At 33.6% G+C, this 21,838-nt stretch overlaps 1 protein-coding gene across 3 annotated transcripts; it reads left to right on the top strand.

Annotated features, from left to right (window-relative positions):
* The first annotated feature begins 3,143 nt into the window (after nt 1–3,143).
* LOC132627152 (probable complex I intermediate-associated protein 30) lies at nt 3,144–12,117 on the top strand. Of its 3 annotated transcripts, none has more exons than XR_009577795.1 (8): nt 3,144–3,297; nt 3,412–3,472; nt 5,167–5,280; nt 6,265–6,321; nt 10,747–10,838; nt 11,095–11,175; nt 11,322–11,430; nt 11,562–11,669. XR_009577795.1 is itself a non-coding variant. In XM_060342312.1 (8 exons), exons 2-8 carry the CDS (start codon nt 3,421–3,423, stop codon nt 11,751–11,753), a joined length of 687 nt encoding a protein of 228 aa, XP_060198295.1. In that variant the 5' UTR covers nt 3,146–3,297; nt 3,412–3,420; the 3' UTR covers nt 11,754–12,117. The 3 variants fall into 3 exon arrangements, 2 of the variants coding, with proteins under 2 accessions (XP_060198295.1, XP_060198296.1); XM_060342312.1 differs by having other exon boundaries at nt 3,146–3,297; nt 11,332–11,430; nt 11,562–12,117; XM_060342313.1 differs by having other exon boundaries at nt 3,165–3,253; nt 11,332–11,430; nt 11,562–12,117.
* Nucleotides 12,118–21,838: the final 9,721 nt, after the last annotated feature.

The following is a 21,838-nucleotide window of genomic DNA, read 5'->3' as shown; positions in this document are numbered from 1 at the left end:
TGAATCACTAAGGTATTATCATTTTTGTATATAATATGTATCATTTGTGTATATAATGTGTATCAGCACAGTGCAACTGCCCTGTATAAAATAGAAAATTGTATCATTTTTGTATATAATATGTATCATTTTTTGTATATAAAGTGTATATATATTCCAGCATGTGTATATAAACTGTATTAGTCTTGTGTAGAAAGTGTACCATACGTATAAAAAATGTATAATAGAAACCGTATCATTGTGGTATATAATATGTATCACTATTGTATATGTAAAAAAAAATATCATATCATTATTGCATAATATGTGTGTAATAAATGTATAATTAACGTATAATTTATGTAAAATAAATGTATGATTAATTCCAGTATATATATATATATATATATATAAAATATATAATTCTTGTATATACAGTGTATATATAATTCTTTTAAGCGTCTGGGCTATTGGGCCGGCCAGCCTTAGCATTATTTTTTGCCGACCGGCCATTTTTTGACATTATTTTGGGTCGAACGGACACCTAGTGGAATTAAGCCCAAACTGTGGTTAAATATGGGATTAGTTTGGCTGAGTGGACACACAATGTCCTTTTCCCTAAATATAAATATTTACTGATGTTAGTTAGGCCATGTAGTAATCCCGTGAATTTTTCTAAAAGATTAAGCTTTTGTACCTTATGAACTCCTTTGCAAAATAGCCTATCATTAGCCTTAGCCCACACTAATTCTTATTCTGAAGAAGCCCAAGTCCAGTACTTCCCGAGTTCCCTCTCCATTTTACACTAGCTCCGTACTATAGATCTCAATTAATCAATTTCTAAAAGGCCAATTTGCACGATTGGCCTTATTTGGGGGATGGTCTTTAATTTCTGTCTCTCAAATTGCTGGTGTTTAATTTTGGTCCTTCGTCAAATATTCCGAGGTTCCGGGTTCGAATCTCTGCTCAGTCAAAAAAAAAATATTCACAAGGTAAAATTTCGTAGCAAAATTAGAAGGCCTAACTTTTGTAAATTCTAGCAGAGTAAAAAAAAAAAAAATTGTCTTGCAAAATTTTGCAAGATACACTTTTGCCTTAGGACAAATTCTGGTTACAAGGCAGGATTTTCGCGAAGCTTTGTCTTGCAATATTTTTTTTTTCAAAATGAACGGGGATTTGAAATCAAAACCTCAGAATATTTTCGATCACTTTTTTAAGCGAAGAACAAAAATTAAAGACCAGCTTCTTTGAAGGCCAATCTGTGCTAAACAATGTTTCTAAAAGGCTAAGCTTTGTCCCTTCTGAACTCCTTATCCAAATAGTCTATCATTAGCGTTTGGCCTACTTATAGTAGTGAGCCCATGTAATTTTATCTCATGTTTTTTGTGCGGAATGTCCTTCAAAGGCACTGGTCTTTAATTTTGGTTCCTTAAATTGGTGTTATTTAATTTTTAGCCTTCGCTAAAAATCTCTTGATTCTTGGTTCGAACTCCCGTTTAGTCAAAAATTTTAAAAAAATATTCGCAAGATAGAGTTTGGATTCGCAAGGCAGAGTTTGACTGCAAACTCTCCCTGATTAGGTAGAATTTTGTCTTATACCTGAAGCAAAAGGTTTACATTAAGGATTTTTTTTTTTTTTAGTTATTCAGTTGAAATTTTGCAAAATTCTACCTTAAAACCTAACTTTTGCCCGAATAGGCCTAATTTTACTATGAAACTCTGCCTTGCGAAATTCATTTTTTTTATTGAGCCGGAATTTGAACCCACGACCTCGGGATATTAAGCGGAGGGAAAAAATTAAAGACCAACAATTTGAGGGACAAAAATTAAAGACCAGTGCCTTTGAAGGACAATCATGCAAATGACCCATAATAGTGATTATTATTTTTGTGCGGATTGCCATTCAAATGCACTGGTCTTTAATTTTTGCCCCTCAAATTGGTGGTCTTTAATTTTTGTCCTTCGCTTAATATCATGAGGTTTGGGGTTCGAATCCCGGCTCAGTAAAAAGAAATGACAATTTCGCAAGGCAAAGTTTTGTAGCAAAGTTAGGCCTATTCGAGCGAAAGTTAGGCTTTAAGACAAAGTTTTGCAAAATTTCAACTGAGTAAAAAAAAAAAATATTGCCTTAATGCAAACCTTTACCTTAGGGTAGAGTTTGCAAACCTTTACCTGAAGTAAAAGTTTTAAAATTTTTAACTGAGCGGGGGGTTCGAACCCGAAACGAAAGAGTTCTAGCGAAGGACAAAAATTAAAGACCATCAATCTGAGGGACAAAAAATAAAATTCTGCCTTGCGAATCTGAACTCTACCTTGCGAGTTTTTGTTGTAATTTTTGACTGAACGGGGGTTCGAACCCGAAACCAAAGGGTTCTAGCGAAGTGCAAAAATTAAAGACCACCAATGTGAGGGACAAAAATTAAAGACCACCCCCGAATAAGGCCAATCGTGCAAATTGTCCATTTTATCTTAGGGGTAAGCTGGCCCAATTTTGAGGGAAACCATTATAGGGTGGTTTGGAAAGTAACCGATGAGCTAAAGCTAAAAGTTATAAGTTGGAGTATTCAACTTTTAGCTTATTTTTATACTTTTTTACCTAAAAATAAATGCTTAAAAACATTTTTATCTTTCTAAAAAACCACAAAAATAGAAAAGAGCTTAAAAAGTAAAAAAAAAAAAAAAAACTTAATATATGCTAATCTAAACAGCCTCTTAGTAGGGACTTAGTAGCTCAGTTGGTTGGCTACCTGAACTTTCACCTTGTTGGTGAGGGTTCGAATCCTCACATTGTAATTCCCTTCCCCTATGTAATAAAAAAACATTTTTTTTTTTTTTTTAAAAAGCCTCTTAGGGAGTACAAAAAGTGTCTATTTTCTTGCATACATTGAATAGTACTCCTTTCGGATCAAAAAAGTGTCCACTTGACTTTTTTTATTGGGTAAAAAAGAGTGTCTATTTATCAAATCACGAAAAAATTAACCTTATTTTTTCAGATTTGCTTCTATTAAGTGTTATGTGATCAAATTTTAATATCTATTTAATTAGAAATAATTTAGTTAAATTTAATTATTTTTTTAGGAGTTAATAATTTCTTAAGGATGTTCAAATGACTGTGAACACTCTTTTTCTTAATTAAGGACCAAAATAGTCAACTCCTATACATTAGGGACCATTTTGATCATTTCCTCTCTTTTTTCACATTGACAACCCTGTCTCCTTCTTGAAAAGATTCAGCGATCCTTTGCATACTACTTTCAACTAATTCAACTTTGAGGTACAGTAAAGTAAGGAGAGACAAGGCTTCCCTTCATTAGATTGGTATAAATCTAAGGCTTTAATTTCACAGTAACCATGCCTTGCTTTTCATTGTGCAGTTTCCTGTTTCTAATAGTAGCCGAAATTTGATGGAATTTACAATTCAATGTTTTACAGGAGTTAGATATGTCCAGGTTTCGTTCATTATTGCAAGCATCATTGAATGCTACCAAAAGAGGTATTTCACCCCATAACCAACTTGTTATGTTGCTTCCTTTCTATTATAGCAAATGTTTTTCATTTCTATTTGCTGTTACCAAATGCTCCTAGGATTTGATGTTCGACCCATTTCTTTATCCTCTTAGCTGACATGATACATATTCCCACGTCTTAATTTATGTGATGGTGTTTGATTGGACTGGGAGTTTAAGAAAGAAAGGAAGATTCTTGAAACCTGTGGTCTAAAATAAATACTCCCTCCGTCCCAAGTTATGTGATATAGTTTGACTAGGCACGTAGTCTAAGAAAAAAAAGACTTTTGAAACTTGTGGTGCAAGACATAAATATTTGTGTAGCTGTAAATCATTTCATTAAGCGTTAGAGGGGAATTTTAAAGTTAAATTATTTCTAAATATAGAAATGTATTGTTCTTTTTTGGGACAAACTAAAAAGGAAAGTGTACGATATAAATTGGAACATAGGGGAGTAATAGATATTTGTGTGGGTAAAATGGGCATTTTAAAGCTTAACTGTTACTGAGTATAGAAAGGTGTCATTTTTTTTTTTGAACTGACTAAAAAGGAAGGAGCGTCTCTTAAATTGGGACGGGGGGAGTAATATATATTCATCCCAGCTTGTGATGCAAGAATACAGAATCGCAATTGAAAAACTCACAGAAAAAGACCAAAAGCAATGAGATTTCGGAATGACTAAGCTATGAACTGACTATTCAGCTAAGGAAATCTAAATTGGCGGCCAAAGAATGAGTTTTATTGATGTGAAATGGTATTTATACAACAGAACAGAGCAACTAAGAATAAAGATTGACATCTACACTTAGTTACAAATAAAATCCCAACCAACTCCTAACCACTTCTCCGTCCAAATTCACCGAACTGCCACTAGCAAACCTTTTATGTGCTGCACTTGAGATACATCTTTATTAATTGCATTCACCATCTTATTTTGGCCCATCAGCTTGTTTGCCTTTCAGATTCTGATTGTTCAGTTATTTTAACAAGTTAATGTTTTTTGGAAGCCGTTTTAATTTCAGCTAGTCAGAGCACTTTGAAATATATGGGATTTTTGCTTCATAAGTCTTTTCTTGGTAGTCTGACAGTTAAGATGGGTCATCCTTTCTTTTCATTTACCATTTCTCGCAGATTAGTTGACATAAGTTGTTAAAATGGCTGGGTGATCCGCGAGAATTCCCGTCATCTTTAGAAACTTAGAGATCTCTCTGCTCTGGTATCCTTTCACATGTACTGATGTACAATGGAGAGGCCTGTATGTATTAAAAGAGTTGAATGAGGTTTAAAGAAACGAAATGATTGACCCAGCCCCCAGGAATTTTTACAGCATTTATGCAACTAATGTAAATGGAAGAAGAACAAGAGCATAGAGAACCTCTTTGAGCTGCACAACTCCTTTGACGTGGTTAACCGCAGAGATTAATCAACTTGCTTTTCATGTTCTGTTATTTTTCCTCCGTTTTTGCTTCATTAGTTCATGATGGGTGTTGTTCTTTTGGGTTTGCAATAATCCCTATCTGGCTTCCTCAAATTGACCAGTAATTGACCAGTCTTATGCTAAGCATGTACAGTATATTCTTCATTGAATCAGCATACAAGTAAAATGGTGCTCTTTCTTTATTACTTTTGTTTCTATCATTTATAATAACTTTCAGTTGGTAATGACTTTCTTCACCTGTAGCACTCACGTGGAACATTGAAGACCTAGTTCCACCCAGTGAAAGATATATTTTCAACTTTAGTTCAAAGGATGAGCTCAAGAATTGGCATTTATACTCAGATTCAGAATATGGAGGTACACAAACATACATACTTCTCTTACATGTAATGCGAGTACTTGGTAACAGCCAAGCAAGAGTGTTTTTGGGTATATTCCAACCTGTTGCTTTAGTGGAATTAATTTTCCTGCTTTAGGGTGTGTTTGGTACGGTGTTTTCCAAAATTCCCATGTTTGGTTGGTCAAAATGTTTTGGAAACCTTTTTCTCTAGGAAAACAAGTTCCTTAAAAATAAGGGAAATGACTTCCCTATTGGAAGTAGGGAAACATACATTCCAAGTTCATTGTCTCCTCCCCACCCACCCAATGCTCCCAACCCCCACAACTTGGATCATATCACCCCTGCCACCCCCGCTCCCCACCCCATCCCACCCCTATAGTGTTTTGCTAGATTACATATAAATGCTCTTGGGATAATATTTTTTGTTTACTTACAAAATAGTAGAAAATAAGGTAAAAAACTCACTTATTTTCCAAAAAAAACATTTTTCAAGGAAAACATTTTCCATGGAAAATAATTTCCTTCATACCAAACACACCCTTATTCTCCTTTAGTTATAGATTTCATTGCCTTATGTTGCACAGGGTTCTTAGTGGAGGTGGACTCTCAGCTTTGCTGAACAAATTGTTTTCCATTTGAGATGAATCTATTATTTGATTACTCCAATTAAAAAAAAAGATAAAAATAATGGAAAATTGTTCTATTTTCTTGAGCATCTAATTACGAAGCCTGGATTCTTTGGGTTTACTCAATACACTTGTCTTTTCATATCAGCATCTATTATGTGAGGTGCTCGTAATTGTTATTTTTAACAGCGGAATGATGTTACTTAAGGAGAATGCCCAAGAAATGGAGCAGTTACAAAGTTAATCAATGACTACAGTGTCCAAGAATCATGCTAGACATCTATAGAATGAGGAATTACTTTTCTTTTGTACAAGTGTTCGTTAAATCAAAGATTAAGTTAGTGACTAATAAATATCCTGATGATAATATCTCAGGTCTATCCTCAGCAACTTTGGAGATTAAGGATACTGGAAATGGGTCAACTAGTGTTGGTAAATTTTTTTTAGCATGCATACTGTCTTCTTTATTTCCTTTTTATTCTTCCTTTTCTGTGCTGGGTTATTTTTGTTGATCTTCGCTTTCCTTTTTAATTGTTCTTAATCACTTACAAAGTCTTAAGTGCTCTAATTCTCCAACCTCAACTGCTAATGGTTAGTTCTCACTTTTATCTTGGATTATTGACTGCATGTGCCAGATAGATGCCCTCTAGAAACCATATAGTTCTTTGCTGTAGAATTTTTTTTCCCCTGAAAACAGTACGAGCAATTATTTTTACTGTTCAAATAACTTTGTTAACTGATAACCTTGAAAAAGAGTTAGTGTCTCCTATGAAAAGAACCTTCAAGATAGAGATGTCAAAGGCTAAAATCGGAAAATATGGAGCTTTTGGCCAAAAACATCCCTAAAGTACAACCATAACCTAAATTACATCCTTGAAGTATCCCTGTGAGCAAAAAACATTCTTCAAGTTTCAAAGTGAGAGACTTCGTCCTTCCATTTTTCTTTCTTGATAACCGGTCGGACCAGCTCATGCACACATCGACTAATTCCATGGGTACCTGCTATTTCCCATCAGCACATGCACCGAATAGCTATGTCCACCAAGTTCACCCTTCCATAATTACCACTACAACCCCTTCACCCAAAACATAGTTGTCTCATTTGCCAAATCATTGCTTGCTTCGCTATTTCCAATCGCTGAAAAAAACTATGGCGCATAGTGAACAAGAAAAAGATGAATTGGTTGGCATCATATACAATAAATTCTAGAACAATTTGAATGATCAATCTCTTGAGACCTCATCTTACCACTATCTTACAATTCAGTAGTGATAAGTCACTTGAAAGCACGATTATGTGGTTCTAACGGTTTTATAAGTACAGGCTTCAAACATCCCTGTGTGTGCCATAATTTTTTGTTTTTAGTTCAAGATTGGGCAAGGAAGTTGTCTCTATGTGTCCTATAGATCACCAATTCGAGCTGTGTTTTTTTAAAAACATTCTTAAAGTTTCAAAGTGAGAGATTTCATCCTTCCATTTTTTCTTTCTTGATAACCGGTCGAACCAGCTTGTGCACACATCGACTAATTCCACAGGGTATCTGCTATCTCCCATCAGCATAGATACCGGATAACTATGTCCGCCAAGTTCATCCTTCCATAATTCACCACTACAAAACTGTCAACCCCCCACCCCAACAGTACCACGTGGAAGACACATAAAACATAGATGTCTCATTTGCCAAAGCATCGCTTGCTTTGGTATTCCCGATTGTTGACTAAAACACTAAGCTTGCTTTGGTATTCCCGATTGTTGACTAAAAAACTATGGCGCACTGTGAACAAGAACCTAAGAGGTCTGCTCTTCTTACTGAAGAAAATACTGTTGTTTATATGACATGAAGCTGTGTTTAGTGTTATTTCTCGTTTCTGTAGCTTGTTTCTGGAGTTTCTGATTCTCATTTTTGTGGTTCCCTGGAGTTTCTGTATTTCCGGAGTTCATTTCTGGTTTCTGAATTTTCTGCAGTTCTGGTTCTGTTGCACTTTCTGCATTTCTGGACTATCAGTTAAATTTTTTAGGATGGGATGGGGTGGAAGCTTGTTACAAAATCTCTGAAATTTGTTGGTGTTTATGGTTTAACTATGAATCTTTTTCTTGTGAATATGTTCTAACTTTTGTTTTGGTGACTAATAATGGTGAAAACTGGAAAGGATGAAAAAGATTTCTGGTTTTGCTACAACTTTACTGCATGTTCTAATTGTTCACATTGCTGGTAATGAAGAAGATGAATTGGTTCCAATAAATTCTAGAACAATTTGAAAGATCAATCTCTTGAGACCTCAGCTTTGCCATCTCTATCTTAAAATTCAGTAGTGATAAGTCACTTGAAAGCATGATTATGTGGTTCTAATGGTTTTACAAGTACAGACTTCAAACATCCCCGTGTGTGCCGTAATTTTTTGTTTTTAGTTCAAGATTGGGCAAGGGAGTTGTCTCTATGCGTCCTATAGATCACCAATTCGAGCTGTGGGATCAAGCACTGACACTTGCATTAGGGTAGGCTACCTACATTACAAGACCTCTTTGGGTGCGGCCCTTCCACGGACTCTGCATCAACCGGGGATGCTTCACGCACCAGGCTTCCCTTTTTAATTGGGCAAGGGAATTGTAAAGCAGGGTGTTTTGGCAAATATAACATGTCTTGCGCATTATTTTATGGGACTCCATTAGTTTGTAACCATGGATAATAGAAGGATGAACCTGCTCATTTCGGAAAACCTTAAGGATGTTTTTGTTTGCAGGAATATTTTGAGGATGGGTGTACTTTAGGTATGTATTTGGCCAAAAACTTGTAAAAAAGCGCCAAAATCTGCTGGGACTTTTAGCACAAAGCGCAATTAGAAGATTTTAGCAAAGAAAGACACTAATAAACAAAATTATAACAATATACGTAATGCTAGAAAAATAACTAAAACAGAAAAATTAATAATTTGGACGAAGAATGGAAAAACTATAATCAAGCGATATAGATGAAGTAAAAATCATATCAACCAAAAAGCATTTCAAATTCCTGATGTAGATGGAAAGATGCAGTTTCAAGTTTTCAGTGATTAATTTTTTCCGTACTAACATTTTGTTAAATTAATACATTGAATTGACAACTATATTTGTTGTAGATATATTGCTTTGAGAAAAGCCCATGACGCTCATTTCGATGTGCTGATGCTCTACTAAAGGGCCTCCTGAAAGGTGAAGCATCCAGCTGACTTCAAGGCTTAGACGAGCATTTAGGCTTTCAAAGTACCGCTGTGAGGTAGTGAGTGTAGTGAGTTCTCACTTGGTTGGAAAGGAAAATCAAACGGTTAATTACGTTGGCTATAGTGGTATTTGTCAGAGCGAAAAGCTGCTAGCTTTATGCGATAGTGCTCTCAACCCATCAAAGTTTATAGTTTTATGCAATAGTGCTCTCAAACCATCAATAAAGAACTTTGTATGATTTCTATTCCACAATAAATTGAGTCCATCAAAAAAATCTTTGTTTTTGGTTCCCTTTGGTCTAACAAGGGAAGGTAAGATATTCTAAAATCATACCTAGGTAAACAAACATGTGATTTAACTGTCTGAAGATTCCCACAGCTGGAATGATTCCTTGGTTGACAAATGCTACTGTTGGTTAGATTTAATAATGAAAAGATTAGCATAGATTTATTTAGCCACGAGCATCTAACCTATTTTATATATGGAGGTGATGTTTAGCCAAAATATCGACGCAAGTATTTGAGCTTTTCTTCTTATCCTTAAGAAAAAGAAAAGAAAAAAAATATTAGAGCTTTTACAATCTCAAATTCCTTGCAGATAAGAAACTATAGATACACTGCTTGCAAGCTATTTGAAGTTTGTCGTAGTAAGCTAAAAGCCTTGAACCTTTATCTTAGCATAGATTTATTTAGCCACAAGCATCTGACCTTTTTTTATGTATGGAGGTGATGTTTAGCCAAAATATCGATGCAAGTATTTGAGCTTTTCTTCTTATCCTTAACAAAAAGAAAAAAAAAGTATTAGAGCTTTTACAATCTCAAATTCCTCGCAGGTAAGAAACTATAGATACACTGCTTGCAAGCAGTTTGAAAATTGTCGTAGTAAGCTAAAGCCTTGAGCCTTTATCTTAGACTTTATTAAAGTATTGAGACACAGTGGCTTCTCTACATGTCTGAATTTTTCTTTTGGTTAGTTTCTGCATCAAACATATATAAGTTGATTTTGTATCGCCACTTGGTGGACTTTAAATATTAAGCTTTAATTGCTCCTATGACACTGAAAATATTTAAATTTTAGTTTGTTGGAATGATATTGTTGCATTTGGTGTTAGTGTTTATATGTGCAAATTCATCTCCTTGGAAGCAGACTGACTTAATTCTCTGACTGAATTATCTAGGGTGTGCAGAGAATTAATTGGTGAAAAATATTTAAACCATGACCTTTTCTATCTCTACCTATACCCGCAGAGCATAGCTGGTCGCAAGTCCCGGATTTGGGAACAGCATTGTAGTAGGTTGACAGGCAGCGTAAAAATAGTCAAATTCCAATGATTTGTATAGCTGACCCAACTTTGTTTGTGATCAAGAAAAATTAATTGATTGATCTCTTCCATGTGGCTACTATAAAAGTACTTAAATTGGAATAGCATTATTTGGGGCCTTCAGTGTTGTATGTGGAGAAAGCCATTGACCTCTGAGAATTCCACCAAGCCTAAAATTCCGCTTAAGTAATCTCTTTGCTCTGTCACACCTGCCCCCTTCAATCTTTTCTATTGTGGAACTGTGAATGTATATATTAAAAGATAATTAGTGTTACTTTTCTTGAGGTTTGCATTTTGCAAATTGAATATGGACACATTTCTGGTGCTTTTTTGACAGGTGTTTTCTCTGGAAACCTCTCCTTGGATGTTATGGAAGGATCAAAATGGAATATGACTCGCAGTGGCTTTTGTGGAATGCGGTCTAAAAAGGTGAATGCTGGTTAATCATCCTAATATATGCTTTCTCTCTTTTTCTTATTTCTTTAGTTGGCTTTATCAGAAGAGTGATTCTCATATAGCAGTCACTAGTGGTGAATTTTCACAAAAAGCCTTAGCCTTAATGCCTTTTGTATAATATTCACATGTCATTTCTTACTGCCCTTAAAACGATATTACTATATAGAGGAAATGGTTTGTTTTATCTGTTAGTAGCGTGGCTTCTCCTTCTAATTCTTTTTTCTTGCAGTTTGATGGTTTCATTGATTTGGATGGATATGACACAATAGCTCTTAAACTTAGAGGGGATGGAAGATGCTATATTTCTACAGTAAGTTCCTGCGTCTTGTCTTTATTTGGAGATGTTTGAGCACGTTTTTATTTGGATGCTTGCCTGCTTCAGATGTCTGTGTTTTCATTGAACTGCTGGTATTGGTATGTGAATGAACTGTGGGAATAATCTTTTCTCACTCAAAGTTAACTGCAGATATACACAGAGAATTGGGTCAATCATCCAGGACAAGATGAAGATAATTCATGGCAAGCATTCGTTTTTGTGCCAAAAGAAAACTGGTATATCGCAAAAGTAAGTTCTTCGCTTCTTTCATCCTTCATGTGATATGGAAGCTATATCGCATTGCTGAAGGTTCAAATAAAATACTTGTTCAATTTGCGGGAAAGAGAATGATAAGTAGATTGATTTTATTGGCTGTGTAGATCCCACTTACTCGTTATGCACCTACGTGGAGAGGGAACATAATAAATGCAAAGATGGAGATGAATCCAGCTCGAATCGTTGGTATGTCTCTATCTGTCAACGCAGAAGGTGGAGTTCCAGGTGCAAAGTCCGGGCCTGGTGATTTCGGAGTTGAAGTCGATTGGATCAAAGCCTTGCGGATGATGCAGTAAGCAAACTGGAACATCTTAAAGAATGATCAAGAAAAGACCAGGACATTTGTGGCATCCATGCTTATCAGTTGGGCAAGTTTGTGGAAATGCTACCTTCGGACTTGGTATTTTCGAAGTCATCAATCGGAGACGTAGAAGATACAGGTTCTTCTTCTATGTACCTCGGAGGACAAGAGGCAGAATTGAGCTGAGGAAAGGAGTGAGTTTACTATTCACTTTGCTTAAATGCAGTGAATCTACAGTCTACACCACCAAAGTCAAATTATCAGCTTTTTCTCTTGTAATAAATGGGGCTCTTCAGATTAATTATATCCTCGTCTTTTACATGGTCTGACAATCAAATATTTCAATCATGTGCTTATAATCAGCATTACCAATCTAAGTTTTAATGTCACATTTTTACAACGTTACTATCACTGTAAATTCCTAGTGGCATAGCAATGACATCCACATTACAGAGTCATGTATGCAAAATTTTCAGCCTAAGGAAACACCTTATCTTAAGATGGACACCAAATATAACGATTTCGTAGCTAAATGGGCATGTCAGATAGATACATTGCCCAAATAGGGATGCAGGTGATCATCATCATTTAAGATCAATCAAACATCAAATTTCTAGATACCGGATGTGTTTGGCAAATTACTTATGATCAATTAGATGCTATCAAGTGCATAGAAAAAGCCCCCAATGTGAGCAACTCATGATTTAATCTTGCAAAATAGATCCAACCACTTGATTAAAAGAAATATCAGCGTAAAAAAAAGCATAATATCTCAATATGTCCTCTGTGCTCGATAATCTCCTAGTATTTGAGTTTGATTTCTCGAGTAAATCAAGCATTCTAAAGGATTATCTACAACTTAAAGTAATTTGAAATCCCGAAAAAGCATATTATACTAAAAATGGGAACACTCTAAGTAGTAAATAAAGGTTTTTTCCTTTCCTCCAACTTAATTGAATGTATAGTTATTTTTGTTTATCATCATCATTAGAAGATAGAGAAAATCAAAAGCCTTGGTACTGATCAGATGAAAGGGCATGACATTTGTACTCATTTCAATTAACAGATTTTTTGTTATTTTTATTAGAATGTGTATTTACATTTTTGTATAAAAATTATTCTTGAAGTCTTTTTTTAATATTTTAGCCTATAGTAGAAGCTCTAAAATAATTTACTCTCTTTACCGTACCTAACTCTATTAGCTCTAGAATGAATTCGAAATGGCAGGTAATTCTTTTGTTTGTGGAGGAGTCATGTACGAAATCACAAAGAAGATAAACAGGTGTCTTTAACTTCATAGTTATTGAATATATCTATGAAGATTGACCATTCATTCATTACTTTTAAAATGCATTATTGAATATATCAATTGATGGAGAATGTCCATCAAGACACAATTAGATGAATTTTGTCTACAGTTTTTGCAACTTTTTAAATTATCTATATTTTGAGCATAACGAAATGAAACTGATAAATGTTGGTTTGACTCTTGCCTTTAACACACCCTTCACAAGCAAACCGAAAGTTTTAAGGGACTGTTTGGAAAGTCACCTGGTAATTGGAATTGGTGTAATTACTAGGGTAGTAATTACACAGTATAGTAATACGACGACCTGATTATTTATCATAACGTAATTACAGTGTAATTACAAGCATACTATTCAGTTGCACATGTGTAATTACACATTGAAATTAGTTTAAAAATAAAATTAATATTTGAAAAATATGCGCCTTTATAAATGATATATTAAATTAGGTATTTCAGATTTCTTGAAAATATATGGCGTAATTGGTAAAGTTGCTGCCATGTGATCAGGAGGTCACGAGTTCGAGCCGTGGAAACAGCCTCTTGCAGAAATGCAAGGTAAGGCTGCGTACAATAGATCATTGTGGTCCTGCCCTTCCCCGGACTCCGCGCATAGCGGGAGCTTAGTGCACCGAGCTTCCCTTTTTTATATTAATTAATTTACATATTTGTAAATAATATTGTAAGAATAATTGTATATATTTTTAAATTAATAATGGTTTAATTTAATTAATTATAAATATTAAAAGCACATATTTTGTAAGAACATCACGGGCTAGCTGGATGTTTGACACAAAGTTTAATATTTAAACATATAATGTCATAACATTATTCAAATGTTTGACAAAAAAATAATCTATCAATAAGTGGAAAATGAACAACATGCAATGTAAAACAACAAGTGAATAGTACTAAAGCAAATAAATTGAAATTGAAAATATAACCTAAATTCAAAATCCAAAAAAAAGTTTAACATGATACTTTTATGTCAAATTCCAACATTTACATAAAATAAGTTCCAACATAACTTAAGTAAATACAATTCAAAAGAAAGTGAATAAGTCTATAACCTCATTAAACAACGAAATTCTATTTTAATAACATCACTCTTTATGAAAGTGAATAAGTCTATAACCTCATTAAACAACGGAATTCTATTTTAATAACATCATTCTTTATATGTCAAGTTTGTTAATAACTCATTCTTTCTAATCAGGGGCGGCCCAACATTGGAGGCCTAAAGCTATCTTTAATTAGAGGCCTAAAACCTAAACAAACTTTTTCTAGATGCTAAGTTCACTTAATAATTTTTTATAATCAATTTCTTCTAATAATTGTCTCTTCAATTGTTAATTATAGGTAAAATTTTATTAATTTCATTGGTGTAAAACATCACTCTACTAAGGAAATCATTACGGATATTGTTAACATAATTCTATACGCAATAAGTTGGAAAATTTTAGATAAAAATAATAGAGCTACAACGATAGAATCTGATCAAGAAGTTGATAACTTGGTCTAACCCACTTATATATGTTTTTGCAATACTTGAAAACCTAAGAAGAAACGAAAAAAGAATTTGCAATCACTTTGTTCAACACTTTTCGTCTATTGACTTTACTTTTAATTACTCTAACTTATCAGAGATTTTAAGAAAGAGAGTACAAAAGGAATTAAAGAGTATAAAATAATGTGAGTGTTAGCAGACCAAATGTAACAAGACAAAATAACATTTTCTTGATTTATCAAGGTTAAAGAGAATAAAATAATATAAATTTGCTAAATATGTTACTTTTTATCATAAATAATCAAATTTCATTGAAGAAAAATTAACACATAATTTATTCTTGGTAAATTTTGGGCCTTAATGCATAGGCCTTAGTGGGATAGTATAGAGCCAACACTGTTTCTAATATTAGGAAGAGTATTTTAAAAAACTAGAATAATAACGTAGTTACGCTAAATGAAGAAAATAAGAAAATAAAAAATAAAAAAACATATGAACAATTACATGGAATCACAAGAAGTAAAGGTTGAGAAATGAGAAGAAAGAAAATGAAAGATAAATAATATATAATAAAACTAGTTTAAAGTGTAAAAATAAAAAAGAAATTAAAATAAAAGAAATAACAAATAAATTAAAAAGAAAATAAATTAAAAGAAAAAGAAAAGAAACTAAAAAGTAACCCTGTAATTACAGTCAAACCTCTCTATAATTGCTATTCATTATAACGACATTTCACTATAGCTGCTTGATTTTCTCTGAAATTGATTTTTTATGTTATATTTTACTTTTCTTTAATAACATTTTGCCTATAATGGCAATGACATTCATTATAGCGGTACACTCTTTATAAAATTACCTCTCTATAACAGACATATTAATATATTGTGTAATAAATTTTGTAAGAAATATACTATGTATAAAAATAGAATATTAAAATATTTATGGTAATCATCATTAATGTCATGCACATAGTAAATTTCAAGTACGAAAAGTCAACTGTTAAGTTCTTAGATAGCTATTGAATTCCCTTTAGCTAAAAGTTTGGACAAAATTCTTCATCATTCAAGCATTATATTATCATTAAGAGATTGTAGTTTGTGAAACAACCTACAATTGTAGAATTCTTACGTCAACCATGAAATATTTAAATTCTCAATTAAGTTTAAATGCATATGTTCCTTGGATTCTAATTCTTTATCGGTATATATGGTAAAATTAGTTATAAATTTATTAGTAATTAATTAGTCTTTTTAATTTTTAATTAATGAGATATGAAAATCAATTGCGATTTTAAAATTAAAAAATATATTGTTTTCGTTTATAACATAAAAAGTACAGAAAAATAGTTGTTTCAGTACTTTTATTTATAACAGTTAAATGAGATCTAAACATCAAATGTCAATATACATGCATAACAGCACCTCACTATAGCAGCCATGAAACTTTTGGACAAACGCTGCCATTATAGAGAGGTTTGACTGTACACCCAATTCTCAATCCTCCCCCCTCCCCTTTGAGAATTGGAGAGTGTAATTACTCCTCTCAATTACCCAATTACATGTTGACCATGTAATTACTTGACCTAACAAACATGTCAAACTGTGTAATTAAACTCAATTTTAATTACATGAGTGCCTTTCCAAACAGGCCCTAAAAGATTGCTTTATTAAAAGCTAGTATTCTAAATATACCTTTTCTTGTTATTCTTATTAATTTCTTTTATATAAAACAATTAAAGCTTAATAAGTTAAGTATTGGAAGATAAAAACAACTCTTTATCATGCATCCGATTTATTAGTATAGCAAAATTATTCATTTAATAAAAAAATCTTAATTTTTTTTTTTGGAGAAAGGGCATTTTCGTAATCCAAATTTTAACTTGGGGGCTTTCCACGTATAATATACATCATATGATAAATGATAGTATAGGATGAATTGTAACTTTTACATTTTACTTATATATATAAAAAAAAATCCAACCAAATTGTGCTATTTAATGGGGTTCTTGCTTTTAAAGAACTCTCATATTTCGATCGTCAATAAAATTAATCATTTATAATTCATGTTATATAAAAAGAAGCACCAACTATCTGTGCACACTCCTTTATTTTTGCTAAGTGTCAAAAGTTTGGATGAATTAATTATGTTGTTCATGCATTTAATTCTCATCCTATATCTCTCTATTGAACAACTATAAATAGAAGCCAAAACTTGTTAATTCCTCAACAAGAACAAAAAATCCCTCTATCTTCGACTCAGTTTCCTCAATCCCTTTTGTGCTCTCTTGGGTTTCTATCTCATTATCAGCGCAACCGCCGCTCACCATATTCTCTTCTCTTTGTTCCATTTTTGGACAAGATTTAAACCTCACCAAGCCTTATACAGACAATAGCTATGCTTTGTTCATCCTTCTGAAAGTATGCATATATACGGGCAGGATGGTTGCCTTGACTAGCGTGAAAGAAAAGATAAAACATGAGGGATGCCCTCTTATTCATGAGGATTGGTGTTTTGCAAGTCTATTCTGAATGAGTATGTTGTTAAAATGAACATAGAGAAACCTACTTATCATACAGTGCAATCTGTATGGGTTGCTTCCTGTTCTCAAGTTTAACATCGATCTTCATTTCTCGATTTCTCCCATCTAATGAATACCAGTGAAGACTGACGTAGACTTGAAAACTGGATGCAACCTCGCAGATTGAAGTGTCTGATAAGTTGGTTTTCTATGTCAATTTTAAGCAAACTCATTCAGGATAGACTGAAAAAACAGCACCGTATCCTCACGAATAAGAGGGCATTCCACATCTTTCATCTTTTCTTACGATCTAAAGAGGGGTGCACATGTTGAGAGCCCTGATTGACAATGTGATAAATATGATTATTACTTTATTACTCTTATAGGCGATTCTTGTGCATGAATTCCTCATGAATATTTGACATTCTCCTTATTCAGCTTCATTTTCAGAAATCCTTGACAGTCTGTTTTGATTTGTTTTATAGCTTCAACCATTTTGTTAGGTTGTTCAAGAACTTTGAGCAAGGGCGGACTGGTGGGACGGGGTTCAAATGAACCCCTTTGTCCGATTTTTTTTCGATTTCGTGTGTAATTGTTTTACAAAATAACAATGATATTAGAATTTATTTTGAATCCCCTTGATTTGAGAAGGATGCGTAGCTCAACGGTCAAGGGGGTTCAAAATTTGTAGAAGGGTGCGTGTTCTATTCATGGTGTTCCTCCGATCACTATTTCTTATATTTTATTTATCTCATCGTTCACCAGTCACCATGGTCCCACAGAACTCCATCTACTTTTGTTCTAGTACTTCAACTAGGAGATCGAAACATTAGTTATGACAATCAAGGGTTGCTCAGTTGATAAAGCACCTCCACCCACGATCGGTAGGTCTAGGGTTTAAGTCATGCAAGAGCGAAAGTGTCGAAACACTGTGGATTCTCCATAATGGGAAGTAAACAAAAAACATTAGTTGTATGCCATTTGGATGAATACGACAAGCTTAGTAAACATGTATCCTCTAACAAATATCCCCAACATAAACATGTACCCTCATACGAGAAGCTTAGTAAAGTTAAGTTTTTCTTTAGTGGTTTCCTAGTTATTTTGACTTCTTCAAACATAAAGATCGCAATATCTTCATTCATAGACAAGCTCCCCTTTAACCATATATTTTGAAAGTAGTTTTTTAAAATATTTTTCAAATCTGTTTGGCCATAAAATTTTGGGAGATTTTGAAAATCAAATCTTATCCCAGAATCTGCTCCAAATTTATTTTTGGCCCAAGATATAACCGTTGACTTCTTTTAAAATTTTAAAACTCACCCCGATCTTTTGTGTTTTATTAAAAAAAAAAAGGCTCATTTATAACCCCAACTAATCCATATCTAACCTTTTTTCTTGCATTGATGGGTCTTTGTAAATAATTGTAAATTTGATGAACTATAGTAGCTAGTAACTGTGTTATTAGTTGTTATTAAAATATCATGTTATGATTTTAGGATAATGTATTATCTAGTTTATTATAAAAATTTTGATTTTGTGTCAAACTTGTCTGTATATAGAATTATGTTTTGTGATAATGATAATGACATCATCAATAAAGGGTCTACATAATTTGAGATTAACAAGTATGTTTATTTGGTACGATTGGGTATAGTTAATAGTTTTTAGAACTTACGGGTATAAATCATGTTTCACGTTTTTCAAAGAAAAAGGGAAATATATTTTTGTGGCCAAACACATTTCCAAAAAATGAAAATTTTCACCCAAATTAGATTTTTTTTTTTTTGGAAATCTATGGCGAAAAGCTAGCTAAGAAACTTGATCATTGGACCATGATAAGTTATTTCGTGATAAGATTGTCAAGTCAAAACCAAAAAGAAAAATGAACAACGTTTGTAATATGTTTGAGCATGATTTCATATTTTGATTTCAAATCAGCGTTTGTGTATGTAATTTGCATAAAATTTCAACTTCAACTTTATATCATGATTTCAAATCTCAAATTCTCCATAAGTTTATATTTTGTAAAATAAGATTCATAAGTTGGTAGATATATTTACTAACCATGATTACTAACAATTTATATCAAATATTAAAAGATCTGCATGTTGGTAGTGTATTCATAACAAATTTACTTTTATCAACCATTTATCAACTGTCCATATCATGTGGGGGGATTATATTAAAGAACAGCTAAACTATAACTCATATTCGATTTTCTTTTTTATTGAACTAAAGTTCGATCAATTGATGTTGTATTTTTTAGAAAGGTCTTCTAGTAGCGTTGCTCATTTGGTAAGATTGTATAAGAATTGAGAAAGTTTTAATGGTTTTCACAACTTGTGGGATTTATATATGTATGAAAAAAAATACAACTTAAAAAATTCAAATTGCATGTCCAACTAAAACTTCAACTTCAAATCATCATGATTTCAAATCATGTCTAAGTGACTCCTACTTGTGTAAGCGTCTAGTCTTGATAGTACCATTTTGTATTTATATCTGTGGACTCAAACTGCTGCCTATGAAGTGATGTTGATGACTACAACATCTCAACAACACATTTGAAGAACTTGAATCTAACATTAAAGGCAATGCAACTTATATCTTTTTGAGATATTATTGAATAACTTTGATACCCTATAAATTAAATGATTAATTTATGAACTTATCACTCCCTTTGTTTACTATTACTTGTGCACAATTAACTTTAAATTTTTCTTAAGAAATAATAATGAAGTGCATATTTTACGATAATATCCATGATCGTTAGTATTTCAAAAAGTTTTTTAGGAAATGATATGGGGAATGAGTAGTTAAATCTGAAGGATAAAGCACGAAAAAAAATATTATTTTTCTCTTGATATGTTAAAGTGGACAAGTAGTAGTGGAAATTTAATTTTAGTATAGTCGACAAGTAAAAGTGAACGGAGGGAGTTGTCACGACCCAACCCGCCATGACCGACACCCACACTACTCCTAGTGGGCGAACTAATTCGTAAGCCATCTACTCATTCAAGTCCATTTTTATATTAACCATTTCACTCGGTTATTAACCATTCATGCACAAGATAGATCAAAATTAAGTCATGCCATAAAATAATGAAGTAAATGCGGAAGTCCTAACTATTACATCCCCAAAATCCGAAAGTTACCATACAAGGACTCTAATCCAAAACATGTCTAAGGAATGTAAGTTGTCTAAATAAATAACCAATAATGTCTGGAATAGAAATAGACATCAGAAAAAAAGATCTTCGGGCGGCCTGGCATGGATAGAAGCTCACCCTAAATCTGTCAGCAAACAGCATCAACGCTAGATATAAGTTCGGGTAGCAGTCTCTGGATCACAATCTGCACTCAAAAGAATGCAGCAAGGTAGTATCAGTACAAATACTATGTACCGGTAGATATCATAGGACGACTAAGATTAGTATCATGCATACATCATTAAAACAATAAAATAGACAAGCTAGCCAACAACACATAATCAATTAACCCAATCAACAAGACAACCAAGGATATTAACTGTCACGACCCAGCTAGGGGCCGCGACGGGTACCCGGGGCTAGCCACCGAGCACCACTCACTCTACCACTCATCTTACTCACTTAAGGCCATTTTTATCAACTTCATACACGAATTATAGGGAAAACATATTTTAGATAAAAATATAAATGCTTTATATACATTTGCCTCTCGGCCATCAAAATAATATACACATATAATAACATCTTGTGAGACCATCTAACCCATACTGCGTATCTACGAGCCTCTACTGACAGACTGTATATATATAGACGGAACAAGACTCCGTCGTGCCCAAAATATGCATATATACCCAAAAGAGGAATCATAAGCACCTCCGAACAATGGAGTGCTCTCAATTAGCTGGCAGCTACTAAGGATCTGGATCAAGCTTACCTCCCTGTCTACCTGTGGGCATGAACACAGCGTCCAAGAAAAACGGACGTCAGTACGAATATTGTACTTAGTATGAGAGGCATAAACAATAAAGAAAGGCAACAATAATATAATGAGAACATCAATATGGAACATCTGGATCTGAATGACAATCATAAGAGAAGTAATGCATGCTGTCTTACTCATACTCATCATCATATCATATATGCATAATATGCAAGCTTCCCGTCCATATCGGAACGGTGTGATAATCAATAACATTAGCCCGCGTCCAGGCCTCCCGCGTCCGGGGTACCATCTCATGCCGCCCACTAGTGGTGTCTGCCCATGCCAACTGGCCATGGTGTATCGTATAGCTGCCCGCTTTCGCGGTGACTGCCCGGCCAACTAGGCCCGGTGTGATGCAATCATGACATGCTCATCATAAAATACTTATAATAATATGCTTATCAAAATATACTTGTCATCGTACATGCATAAAGACTCTAGAACAACTGCATTCTATCGAGGTGACGTAAGGTCGTGAACCCTCGATTCCATTATGAATATATATAAACATTCTGCCTCACCTTGAAAGGATTAGTATATAAGGTGAGTGTATACAAGGAACAACATCATTTACTTCATAAGAACGTCATATCATATCTCTTGACTCATATAGTTGTTCATGATCTTAGGCTCTTGGCTTTCCGGGATATAGGAGAATCATGGAAAGGGAGAAGAATCATATTATGGGATTCATGCCATAGAAAGAAAAGGAATAGCCTCACATACCTTTGTCGCTTAGTTAAGCTATCGTTCACTTGATCCCCTTCAATATCA

The sequence above is a fragment of the Lycium barbarum genome, chromosome 2 (genome assembly GCF_019175385.1).
Source record: "Lycium barbarum isolate Lr01 chromosome 2, ASM1917538v2, whole genome shotgun sequence".
Classification (NCBI taxonomy): Eukaryota; Viridiplantae; Streptophyta; class Magnoliopsida; order Solanales; family Solanaceae; genus Lycium; species Lycium barbarum.
This window is presented reverse-complemented; position numbering and strand designations above follow the sequence as displayed.

What these genes read in the sequence shown, in the direction of transcription:
- LOC132627152 (XM_060342312.1), top strand. Translation starts at nt 3,421, where the DNA reads ATGTCCAGGTTTCGTTCATTATTGCAAGCATCATTGAATGCTACCAAA. An exon ending in GAAGATGCTATATTTCTACA is followed by an intron (nt 11,176 to 11,331) that starts GTAAGTTCCTGC and finishes AGTTAACTGCAG; the next exon opens with ATATACACAGAGAATTGGGT. An exon ending in AAAACTGGTATATCGCAAAA is followed by an intron (nt 11,431 to 11,561) that starts GTAAGTTCTTCG and finishes TTGGCTGTGTAG; the next exon opens with ATCCCACTTACTCGTTATGC.